General features: G+C 42.1%; 1 protein-coding gene across 9 annotated transcripts; it reads left to right on the forward strand.

Annotated features, from left to right (window-relative positions):
- Positions 1-6: 6 nt before the first annotated feature.
- ANGEL2 (angel homolog 2) lies at positions 7-12024 on the forward strand. 9 transcript variants are annotated; one of them, XM_046938789.1, is made up of 10 exons: positions 7-160; positions 1016-1085; positions 1419-1446; positions 2165-2418; positions 3190-3259; positions 4255-4676; positions 6426-6552; positions 7221-7281; positions 9017-9180; positions 11532-12024. In XM_046938789.1, the coding sequence occupies exons 2-10, from the start codon at positions 1023-1025 to the stop codon at positions 11684-11686; spliced, it is 1344 nt and encodes a 447-aa protein (XP_046794745.1). In that variant the 5' UTR covers positions 7-160; positions 1016-1022; the 3' UTR covers positions 11687-12024. The 9 variants fall into 9 exon arrangements, 7 of the variants coding, with proteins under 7 accessions (XP_046794745.1, NP_001026218.2, NP_001383685.1 ...); XR_006938647.1 differs by lacking the exon at positions 11532-12024 and adding an exon at positions 8641-8722 and having other exon boundaries at positions 1016-1446; positions 9017-9145; XR_006938648.1 differs by lacking the exon at positions 11532-12024 and adding an exon at positions 8641-8722 and having other exon boundaries at positions 1016-1446; positions 6426-6495; positions 9017-9145.
- The last annotated feature ends 400 nt before the right edge of the window (positions 12025-12424 follow it).

The following is a 12424-nucleotide window of genomic DNA, read 5'->3' on the forward strand; positions in this document are numbered from 1 at the left end:
CTAGCCACCGCCCTCGCGGGGTAAGCGGCGGGCAGGGAGTGTGGCGGCGACAGGCGGAGCTGGCGCTGCCCTGGAATGACCCCTTCTGGGGGCGCCAAGTCTTGGCGGAGCAGCTAGCGGGGCCCCGTGGGGCCGGGCCCGGCCCTGGGCTCGCCGGGAGGTAAAGAGCGGCGGGCGGGGATCGGGGTTTCGGGGGAGCCGGGCCTGAGGTTGCCGTGAGGCCTCCGTCGGGCCTGGGTGCTGTGTCGAGCCCCGCTGCCCTCGGGCGGTGCAGCAGCTGCTGGGGGAACGAGCCCGGAACTCCGGGGGGCGCCGTGTGCGGCTGCGGGAGGCCTGGCCGTGCCGGCCGGTAGCTTTAAGCACCGCCGCTGTGCCCGGCGGAAGTCGGCGTAGGCGTGAGATTTCTTTGCTGGCTGTGGCGCCTGAAAGGGAGCGAGCATCGGTATCCTCTGTTTCCTTGTCGTCTTGGCACGGTCCCGGTCAGCGCCTCTTTAGCAAATTGCCGACTTCTTGCAAGACAGTGCTTTTCTGACTCCTTTCAAATAGCCTTTTAAAGAAGCTAAAGAGGCACACAGAGCAGCGTTTTGTAAAAGTTGTTCTGCTGAGCACTTGGAAAATGTGGCATTGAGTTCAATAAGGCAGAGCTGTAGATAATTATTAAGAGGGAGAGTCTGAAAATTAAATGGCATTTGTATCCTTTTCCCTCTTCAGCATAACGGGATCAGTTCCTGAGGTCTCGCTTTGTAAGTCATCATCTGGGTAAAGGTTTACATTTCTACAAGTGCCAGCTACATTTCTAATTCTGAATAAGAGGTTGTAATGTGTAAGTGGTAGCTAAAAATGTGACTCTTTTCTCATGTAGCTGAAATAGAACTAATAGAAAAATGAATATTCTGTATGTGTTAACTTGTAGAGAGGGAACAACTTGTATAAATTGTGGCCTGGGTGACTTGTATCTACAGCCTTCTATGGGCACATTTTGTTGCATTTAAGTAACGTACGCTTTCTTTGGTAGACGCCCCATGCTGCCCCGCCATGTGCAGAGGCTGGGCCGAGACTGGATCACCCACGTCAACGGTTCTCAGGTATTTGCCTTCAGCAGCCCAGTCCCCACCTGTATGAGATGGGCTGGACACTGCCCATGGGCCCCCTTCCCTCTGCCTGTTCCGGTTGATTTCTCAGCAAACTGGAGGCTCCCACTGTTTTTTGGACCTTGGAGGCAATTTCAGAACTCTAATTGGCAGCTCGATAACTTTGCACAAAATTCTTGCATTCACCTACCTAACCCCAGTATGAAAGCTGAGGGAGAAGAACCAGTGACAAAGAAGAGGAGACTCAGTGCCCAGCCAGATTCTCCAGCCCCTGAAGAAGTGAACTTCTCTGAGCAGAAAGAAGCATTATGTGTTTCTGTCTCACAGGATGAAAAAAGTGAGAGTAACAAGAAAGGTAAAAGATGGTTTTTTGCTCTTTTTCCTTGTTTGTTCCCGTTATTAAGAACCTAGAACTTGTAACAAGTTAGATGCAACATTGCCCACCTCTTTTGAGTTGCTGTTTTTCTTGGCACCTCTCCCAGAAAACATCTCTTTTAAAAATGTTACAGTGTCTTATTGCTGAGACCTTTCTTACCCGCTCCTCACCTTAGCAGACACATCTTGGTGTACCTTTATCTGAGAGAGTGGTCATCTTTCGTTCACACACTGTGACAGTTCATAAAGGTACCCACAAAGGTGCAGCGTGGCTTCTCTCCCACTATGAAAATGGTATTTGAAGCCTTGCTGAATTCATTGCAGATACATCGCATTTAGGATGTAGGGGCAGGCAGTGACATAAGCCTGTGTCAGTGACTGGATTTGACTTCCTGGGCCAGCAGCCTTCCTGCAAGGAAGAAGCAAGGTGGGGTGGTACGGTATGACAGCAGCAATCTCCATAGAACATGCTGGTTTAGTAATTAGAAATCCAGGGCATATAGCTGTTTTTTGCTGTGCTGTTTACTGACGCTTATATAAAGATCATCTTTAGTGGAGATTCTAAATCACTGCTAATCAGATAGCCTTAGAAATTGCTTAATCAACTCTAAAAGCTTAATAGTTGTTAATAGAATGATTTCTAAGAGCAGTAAGAAGTCACGTGGTTTGTTACGTAACTTTTCTGCTGTTTTTAACAGTAAATATCAAAAGACACTGGGAATATTTCTGTCAGCACAGCAGAACAATGAAAATCTTGGAAAGTACAGAGACTGACCAAAGCAATAGAGAATGTGAAGCCAGATTTGATTTCACAGTCATGTCCTACAACATCCTCTCACAGAATTTGTTAGAAGATAACTCCCACCTGTACAAACACTGCAGACAACGTTTGTTAATCTGGACATACAGATTTCCCAACATTCTACAAGAAATCAAGCAGCTGGATGCAGATGTGAGTAGGAAACAAGTGTGTGGCTATTAATAAGAACACATGGAACGGGGTAGCAAATCCTTGCTGGTTTTTAGTTTAGTGGATGGGCTGTCTTGTGAATCCAGCTGAGCTGTTAGTTATGTCGTGCCTAACAGAAGTTCTGATTTATGATTTATAATGCATTCCTTATGGTCCACACTTAGAGGAAAGGCAAATTCTACAGTATATAATACTCATGGTTGCCTTTTGTCCCTGTCTTCCTAGAATGGTCTTTTTGAAATGACTCTGGTGTTCTGCTGACACACAGCAAAAGTGTTTTTCAATATTAGAACCTTTTCTTCACATAAATCTCATTTTGTCTTTAATGCCTGCTTGAATAGTGCGCAGTAAGGAAGGCAATGAATTGAAGAAGAGCTTATGCAAGTATAGCTGAAGGTCCACTCAGTCCAGCGTTGTGTCTTCAGCACATCTGATGATAGATGTAGAGTAGCAAAATAGGGTGCCTTCCTTTATGATAGTCTCAGCTTCTGAACTTGTAGAGCTGAAGTCTGTGTCTTCAACTTCATCTGTGCCAGAAGTTATTTAGTGCAAAGGACATGCAAGACTGAATGGTTGGTTTTTATTGGCAAGCATTTCATTTTAAGGAGCATTTTTTTAATGGGAGAGTGAAACCTTTTGTAGGATTACGAAGGCAAAAAAAAAAAATCAGAAATGTTTCTGGTTTTGTCTGAACATATGGAGTCTGCCAACAGAGGAACTGAGTAATATTTTTATTGTATACTTTTGCCTTAGGTACTTTGTCTACAAGAAGTCCAAGAAGACCACTATAGGAAAGAGATCAAGTCAAGTTTGGAATCCTTGGGTATGGTGAAAATCTTATGGCCAGTATGCTTTTTTTTTAATCACTGTTATGCTTCACAGGTAATATCCAGGAAAAAAGCTTATTATGCAAGTCTACTTTGATGTGACTTGTGGTTTATCTTTTGGGTTGTTTGGTTGTTTTTCTTTTTTTTCCCCCAACATGAATAGAGAAGAACACGCTTGGGATCTTAAACTACAAAAGGCTTATACACCGTGAAAGGTTCAGCAGTATTAAAACTGAAGTTGGGACAGAAGGCCTCTTGCGTTCACTCTCCATGCTGAACCATATTTTGAAGCCTTTATTAGTAAAGTCTAATCTTAGCATACAGAGAAGAAATGATTGCTAGTGCTACTTGATTACTTATGTATTGTTAGTCATGTTACATAATGTCTCATTTAAAGAATACCGGATAAATACCGTACTAAAAAACTGACATTTTTACATTTTTAGCTGAAATTTATTTGGGACAGTTAATATTGAACTATTTCCTGACTTGGGATGGCAGCTCAATGCCATGTCAAAGCAATTATTTTTGGAAAACAAGAGTTAATGGAGATGATCCCCATCAACTTGAAGGATAAACAGGAACTAAGTTTTACATAAGTTTGTTTTTATTGTGACCCAATTGCTAAGGTATTTCTGTCAGAAGCCGTTCGGGTCTGAGTTTCTCATAGGGAGTTTGTGATGGATATTGTTTAGGAACTCTGTTCTTAGCTTTGTATTTATTGGCACCAGATAATTCCCATTAAAGTCATCTTTCCTCCGAAACAACATAAGCATCAGAAAATTTAACCTCAAAAGATTCAGAGTTCAATGATGGACATTAAAGAATGGAACGTAAAGAGTGCAGTGAACTTCCCTTAGGCTTTGGTGCTTCAGACTGAGTCTTTACTGCTGTGGGAGAGGAAAAAGTAGTGTGAAGTGTAACTTTTTCTTTTTAAACAAATCTGTATTTTTACAATAGTGTTTTATGTTTTTAATTACCTTTCTTGCAGGGTATCACTGTGAGTATAAAATGAGGACAGGGAGAAAATCTGATGGCTGTGCTATTTGCTTCAAAACTTCTAAATTCAGCCTGATCTCATCAAATCCCGTCGAGTTTTTTCGCCGTGATATTCCACTCTTGGACAGGGACAACGTTGGACTAGTGTTGCTTCTGCAGCCTAAATTTCCATGTAAAACGAATGCTGCCATCTGTATAGCTAATACGCATCTGCTGTATAACCCGAGGAGAGGGGATATCAAACTGACCCAACTTGCAATGCTCCTGGCAGAGATTGCGAGTGTTGCCCCTCAGAAGAATGGTTCCTTCTGCCCAATTGTCATGTGTGGTGACTTCAATTCTGTTCCTGGGTCTCCGTTGTACAGATTTATAAAGGAAGGGAAGTTAAATTATGAAGGACTTGCTATAGGGAAGGTAAGCTTTTCATTTTTTACCCAGAAAAAGTTGATTCTGATTAAAGAGAATTGACAGAAATTTGCTATGGAGTTAAGGGTTTGTTAGGTGTGCCTTACCGTGATGCTATATCTGCTTCTATCACTCTAAAATGAAAAATCTGCCAAACAAATTAATTGTTCTTAAAAGGCAGTTATGCTCAGGATGATTGTATCACTGTATGGGAACTGTTGAATCACGGCCTGAACCTCTGATTGACCACCTGAGGCAAGCACTGAGTCAGCCATGGAGCACAGGTGAAGGCAATTCAGTTGTGTGACCAGAAGGGGTGCAGCCTGGCTCCACCTCTCCTAGACCCCATTTAAGGGCTGATTGCCACTGAGGAAGGATCTCTCTCTGGAGATTGCTCCTCAGGGAGTTTCTGGCATGCCTACAACACCAATGAGCACTTTCATTCATTCATTTATTTATGATAGTCTTTTCCAACGGGATAATCTTACTAAGCCTAACTTCTCTGTATACCTCTTGATCATCCAATACTTTACAACATTTCTATTCTTATTGACCTTACAATCACTGTCTCTAAGTGCTCTGGTCTCTAAGAAAGAGAAAATAACCACTTAATCAAGTACGTACTGTGTTCTCTCTGACAAGGTGACTTTTGTTTTAGATGAGCTTTGAATTACAGTGGTTAGAATAACTGTAAAAATCAAATATGGGATTGTGTGCTGAGGCTAAACTGTTTCAGATTAGATGTTTTTCTTTGTAACTTCTTGTGTGCCATAGCTCTTGGGTATGTCAAAAGCTATTTAATAGGAAGCATTGAACTGTGTACAGTGAGAAAGTAGGAAAACAGCCCCGGTGTTTTTTGTTGCCAGCGGGTAGTTGTTTTTGACCTGTCTTTGGCCTTACTTGATCCCAGAAGAATAAGCATGAAAGAAATGAAATAAGATTCTGCTAGGGAGATGTCTGTACTCAGTCTTACTACACTGCAAACAGTGTTCTCAGTGATCTCTCAGTGTCACAACAGCTATCTTGGAAAAATAGATAGCTGCAAAAAAACCTCAATAGGAGTAAACAAAGGGAATGTACGTTCTGATGAGATCCCAGTGGAGTACTGTGTTCAGCTCTGGGCCCCCAGCACAGGAAGGATGTGGACCTGTTGTAGTGGTCAAGAGGAGGCCGTGAGGATGCTCAGAGGGCTGAAGCACCTCTCCAGTGAAGAAAGGCTGAGGGAGTTGGGCTTGGTCAGCCTGGAGAAGAGAAGGCTGTGGCGAGACCTCATTGTGGCCCTTCAGTGTTTACAGGGGTTCAACAAGAAAGATGGGGATAAACCCTTTATCGGGGAGTGTAGTGATAGAACAAGAGGTAATGACTTTAAACTGAAAGAAGTTAGCTTTAGAATAAAAGCTTTTTGCAGAGAGGGTGGCGAGGCAGTGGCACAGCTGCCCAGAGAAGCTGTGGTGCCCCATCCCTGCAGGCACTCAAGGCCAGGTTGGATGGGGCCCTGGGCAGCTGAGCTGGGGGCAGCCCTGCCTGTGGCTGGGGGTTGGGGCTGGGTGATCTTTAAGGTTCTTTCCAAGCTGTTCTATGAGAAAGAGCATTTACTGTTTTTTATAGAGACTTGACAAGCCGTTATAGAAGATTTATTCTAGAGTGCTGTTTTTTGCTTACAGTTTTAATGTACAGCAAATGTGCAGTCACGTCAGGGTTTGGTTTTTTTTTTTTTTTAACAAAATTTCTTCTGAAAAAGCTTGCTGTCTTTTTTAGGTCTCTGGACAAGAACAGTTTCCAAGGGGACAAAGAATCTTATCTATTCCAATTTGGCCCAAAAAATTAGGTATTTCACAAAACTGTGTGTATGAAATAAAACAGCAGCAAAAAGAAGATGATGCAGGTCAGTTTCGGGATTGATGGATTTTTGTGGTCCTTTGAAAACATCCTTCAGGAAGCACTGAAAAACAGATTATCTTTTATAGTAGAAGGGGAAAAAAAGATAGCCTTGAGCTTGCACAAACTTACTGTTGGGCTTGTTTGAGTGCAAAGTTATTTGTTCACATATGCATGTGCAAGTTTGAATAGTGTGCAAGATAAGCATTTTCAGTTTAAATCTTTGAGAACAGAACTTTCCATTCAGGGGCTGACAGATAATCCCATTAGGATTACTGTGTTTAGATCAGGACAACTGCTTGTGCTGTGACAGGGAGAAGAGAGAGGAATGCAGCACATGTGTAGCATCAGCCTACATTCTGCTCCAGTGTTCGTGTGTTACAGTGAGAGTATGTCATGGGACAAATGGGAAAAGCAAGTCATTCCTTGTTGATGTTACTGCATCTTTCATCCACCTTTTGTGTGTGTCAGACAAAACAATTTGAAATGAATGTGATGTAGGGAATCTAAATAATGGAACAGAGTAATTTAGTCCAGTTTTGTGAATTGTACCTTGCTTGCCGCAAGAAATAAGGATACTTAGAGATATTCAACTATTCTATTGTAGCTTTTCAATGTTAGTCTCACCTACATCCTATTTTTTAAATGTAAACTGAATGCATTTGTATTTGACAGGAGAAAAAACGGAGGGAGCAACGTCGGATAATACCAAAGAGATTGTAATAGCATCTGAAAAGTATGTGTTGGTGGGGGAAAGATGTATGCCTTTGGCTGGATCTTAGACTTCATTTATTGGGGGGTAGGGGGTTGTATTGGTTTTGGTTTTAGACCAAACTTGTATTTGATTTCAGACACGGGTATAAGCTGCACACTCATCCTAGTCTGCCCACCTGGCAAAATAATCAGTAGACTGCTGTGAAAAAACACGTGGTTGTTTTTTTTTGAAAGGAAGAATATATTTGCATTTACCAAACTGGAAAAAGCATGTAAAATAAAGCAAAGAAGAAGGAAGCTCCTTTAATGGTATATGTGTGATGTCAGGCTCTAAGTTAGCCATGTCTTATCAGAATTGAGGTCTTGGTATCACTGCTAATAGATTAAAACCTCTGGTAATCAAAAAGGCAAGGAATAATTGTTCTGAGGAAGGGAGTCAATAACAGTACAGAAAATGGAATGCTACAGTGTAAATAAATCTGTAGCATGCCACATGTTGAAAACTGCTTGCAGGTTTTTTTGCTTCATCTTACAAGGGAAATGAAGTAATAAGGATGATCAAAGTCATTGGAATAGCTTTGATCTGAAGAGTGACTAAATGGACTTGGGCCTCTTGATTTAGGAAAGAAAGAAAGCTGGGAGGGGATTAACTGGAAAATCATTAAGGGGTAGCAGAACATGAGCAAATATTGAAGGGTTAAGTGGAGAATATACTGATGGTGACAAATTTCCAGACAGTAGATATAAAACAGACAAATGCTCTTTGCTCTCAGCACAAGTAAAACCAACTGCTAAGCAACGTTGTACAAGTACCTGAGCAATGGTAAGGAAAACTCATAGAAGAAAAAGCTGTTGTATATGACATAATCGGTGTAGATGCAATGATAGTTGGCTAGGCTGTGAGTCACAGGATTGCTGAATGTTTTACCAGTTCTCACTCCCTGCCTCACCATTTGGCACTGGCTGGTGTCAGGCTGTTAGGGCAGCTGTACTGTCTCAGGAAAGCTGCACTTCTGCTAAACGTAGATGGAAAAGGTCATCAAAATGCAGGATGCAGAAGCCTACGGAAGCTGCAACGTATAGCCGTTGGCAGTAGAATCTGTTGAAAAGAGGAACTTATTCCCCATCCATTTCCAGAGCAGAAATGACTACTTTCCTGTATTGTACCCACTGCCATCCAGGCTGATTTAATTGTAAAAACAACAACAAAACACTTTATCTTAACCAGAACATATTGCAGGTTAGCTTTAAAATGCAGCCATGCAGGGTGAGGCAGGTACAGCTGAGGAAAGGGTCATTTGTTGAGTCTATGGGAACAAATGGCTGGGAGGGACAGAAGAGCTCTTCTGCTGAAAGGTGCAGTTGTGCCTTTTTCTTTCAGAAGTGAACAAACAGATGAGATGAACTGAAGAGGAACAGACTGGCTGATGATGAGGAAAGGCAAAACAGGAGGCTGAGTAGAGGAAAGTTTAGGCATAGCCTAACTTGAAAACACTCGAGTTCTAGTTCAGGGGAAAAAAATGTAATTTCTTTACATACAGAAGGGCCCAGATAGAGATGAGTTCACAGCCAGCCCCTTTCTTATAAACTATCCTTATATAAACATTTCTAGCATAAAAAGTGATGAGACTGATTGCTTAAGGGAAACACCAGTTTGCATATCCAGATGATTATTTTGTTTGAACGAGAAACCATTTGATTGTTTTTTTTCTATGAAATGCAAGAAAATAAAATGTTTTCCTTTGATTCCTGTCTAGATTGTCCTCAAAACTGCAGCACCATTTTAAGTTGTCTTCAGTCTATTCTCACTACTTTCCTGAGACTGGGTTGCCAGAAGTAACAACTTGTCACTCCCGAAGCGCAGTCACTGTGGATTATATTTTCTATTCTGCAGCAAATGATGATTCTGTTGCCCAGCCAGGTAAAGAAGCCAACTTTTAATTATTTTTCAGAGATGCTAAAAGGGAACTTCTGGATCCGGTTGTAAGGGAAACGTGATAATTTGATCCGTATCGATTACCTCAGAGGTATGGCTGCCTTGTCAACCTACCACAACTGGAATGTTACACAGGGCAAACTCTTTCACCTAGAGAAATATTCCTGTAGTTACCATCTCAGCATGGAAGCCAAGAGCTAAGGCTACAGAAAATCAGTGATGTAAGTAGCACCTGGGAAATACTACTGACAGTAACTCATGGAGTATCTTAGTGGCCAGACCTACAACAAAGTAGTCTTTCCAATCATTCAGTCAGTAAAATGGCAGTTCATGACACGTGCTAAAGCTGATAAATGAACTGCTTCGTAGAAAGTTACTTTTCAGAGAGTCTGGGTGTAATTAATGTCAAGTGAATGGCCTTTCCTCTGAGAGCAGGCACTGGCGGATGCCCAGTTGTCACTCTCCTGATTGCAGTTCCAGCTAAAACTCACCAGATGGTGCAAGAAAGACACGGTGCCTCTGCGGGTGCCCTTCTTGACGGGGAACTGCACTGCCTTGATCGTATTTGTGTGCTTAGTGTGGTACTCCTGAGCAACAGACTTCTCATGTTACAGTTAGCTGTGTGTTTTATGCCGCTGTCAGATGTGAGTGTACAGTGCGGTGCCATCAGATAAATGGCTCTGCAGAACTCTGAGCAAAGAAACCTGGATTCTACTCCTGCTCCCAGTGCGAATTGACACTGATTTTTGTGAATTTATATCGTTATTGATAACCGAAATGAAAATTGCAACCTTCATCTCTCATACTTTGGGTCTAAATCATTAACATTTATTGAGTAAATGTACTGAAGTCTCACTTGTTATAACGTGCACAGCAGGTGAAAAGCTTCTCTAGAAAAGAGCCTCTAAATTCCTCCCGAATTCTGTGCAATCTGAGTGCTGCGTGATTTAAAACCTATGGCATGCTTAGCCAAGAACTTAAGTTTGGTGTTCTGGAAATGTTTCTGTCAAAAGGGAGTTCGTACTTACCTGGGTCCTGCAGGATTTGGTTTGGTCGCATCCAAAGTGCGTGCCCTGAACTGGCATGAATCACCGCATACAGACCACACTCTCTGCAGCAATGAACTGCTGCTTTGTAGAAGTGCAGGTGCTGCCAAATACTACATTTGGCTCGAGAGCTGAGCAGATGTGCTCTAAAGACACTGAGACATTTTTGCAGCAAGAAGGATTTCCTTCAAGGCAGCTGCTGGCTTGTTAGAGGCCTGGTGAGCTAGCGGTTTGCAAAGGGGGTGAAGCTCCTGGACTCTGCAAGGAGTTTAGCTGTTGCTGGGTGATCCTTTACACAGTTCTACTTGTAAGCCAGCCCTTAAAAGGTTCAGCTGGAAGTTCTGAAATAGCTGATCATACACATTGATTTCATACACATTTTTGTCCAAGTTGCAGCTGCTGTTTTGGGCCAGTCCTGAAAAGCACTCAGCTCCCTCTGTAGTACCTCTGTGCAGCCAACGGGTAGGGGTGTGGAATTGTCTGCTCTCTCAAGGAGACAGCTCAAGAAGGCTAAAAGTTGGATGCAACATGAAGGATCTCATTCTTAATAAATTTCTTAATGGAAAAAAAAAGAAAAAGGTTATTACTTCTTGCTGCTGCTGTTGGCTTTGTGGTTCATTTGTTTTTAATGAGGACACATTTTAAATATAGTGTAATAAGGCAGTAAAAGGCTGTCATTCGTTTTCCCCTCTTCCATGATCAGTGTGATGCTTTTCATTTGCGGGGGGCGGGGGGTTTAGTACTTTTTAAACTTGTTTTAAGGCTATGATAGAAAGTTAGCAGGAAACACTGGGAAAGATCCATTTCTTATGATAAACAACTAGGAATAAAGATGGCAAAAGGCTTTCATCCTCAGCAGCGAGTATTGTCTGCCTGCTGGAGAACTGCACGCTTGAGGATACAGAAATGTTATGTGTGCCAGTAAATCTCCTATGGTTCTTAATTTTGCAAATGTCAGCTCTGTACAGCCATGCTGCTGCGCTAAGGAATAAGACTGGATTGTATGAGGCTTTTTCAGGGAAGTTACAATGGACAAACAAATCCCTTTCCCTTATTACTTCAGCTCCCCCTCCTGTGAAATGAAGGGGCTGTGTCCTTCTGAGTACTGCAGCTCTGGTGGGAGCAAGTCCTTCTGTGTGGGAACAGTCATAAGTTGAAAGAATTCCAAACCATCTTGTTTGGTTATTGTTCCATGCAAAACCACAGGCTGTCATGTTTGCTTCCTTCTGAAAATGTATGAATTTTAGTTTAGTCTGCACTGAATGTTTTTGTCTGTTTGTATTCACTTAGGGATGGAGGATTCTCTTCATGGAGGTCTGAAGCTCCTCGGTAGGCTGGCACTTCTAACAGAGAAAGATCTCTGGACTGTTAATGGTCTTCCCAATGAAAATAACTCCTCTGACCACCTGCCATTGCTCGCAGAGTTCAGGCTCATTGAACGGTAACACCTGAAGGACTTTCCATGTAGCTACAGTTACTCCCACCTCCTCTCTTAATGTGATTTTTATTTTTTAAAGTTAGTTCGGGCACTGCTGGTTTGGTTTAAATGTTCTGCTTGCATGCTGACTTGGTAGTGTTGGGTAAAGTAGACTTTTTAAGGAGACTTTTTTTTAAGAGTTTTAATTACTTTATGAAGTCTTTGAGGCAAAAAAAGAAGGGTTTACATGAGCTTCCTCTTTGATAATGGAAAACATCTGTGCCAGTCTTAAAATGGCGTTATTTTTCACAGAAATGCTGTAAATGGTCTTTACTGTAAGTCTGAGTAAAACTGATTATTCTCTGAGAACGGTGCATTTCTTCAAGTAAAAGGGAGAGTTTGTGTGCTCATCAAATTTCATAATGAGCTGGAAATGATATTTTATTGTGGAGTTCCTTTTAAGCCACTTTCATCTGAGTACTTCTGTGAAGGAACTTAACAGGAGAAGATAGGTAAGGTAGGACTCAAGCAGCCCTTGTCTGGCACTCAGAGAAGTGTTTGCTTAAAGCCTCAGCTCTTTCACAGGACAGTTTTCACATCAGTTCCAATCTCTTCTACAGCAGGAAGTACCTATTTAGGCCACACCAAACGTGCTGTAGGGCTGGTCTGAATCTGAAATATTACACTTATTTAAAAGCAAATGCTTTGGATGTGCTGATCAATGCCTTTCTCTAATTGTCTCGTATTTAAATACTGTGTCACTGTG

The sequence above is a fragment of the Gallus gallus genome, chromosome 3, assembly GCF_016699485.2.
Source record: "Gallus gallus isolate bGalGal1 chromosome 3, bGalGal1.mat.broiler.GRCg7b, whole genome shotgun sequence".
Taxonomy (NCBI): Eukaryota; Metazoa; Chordata; class Aves; order Galliformes; family Phasianidae; genus Gallus; species Gallus gallus.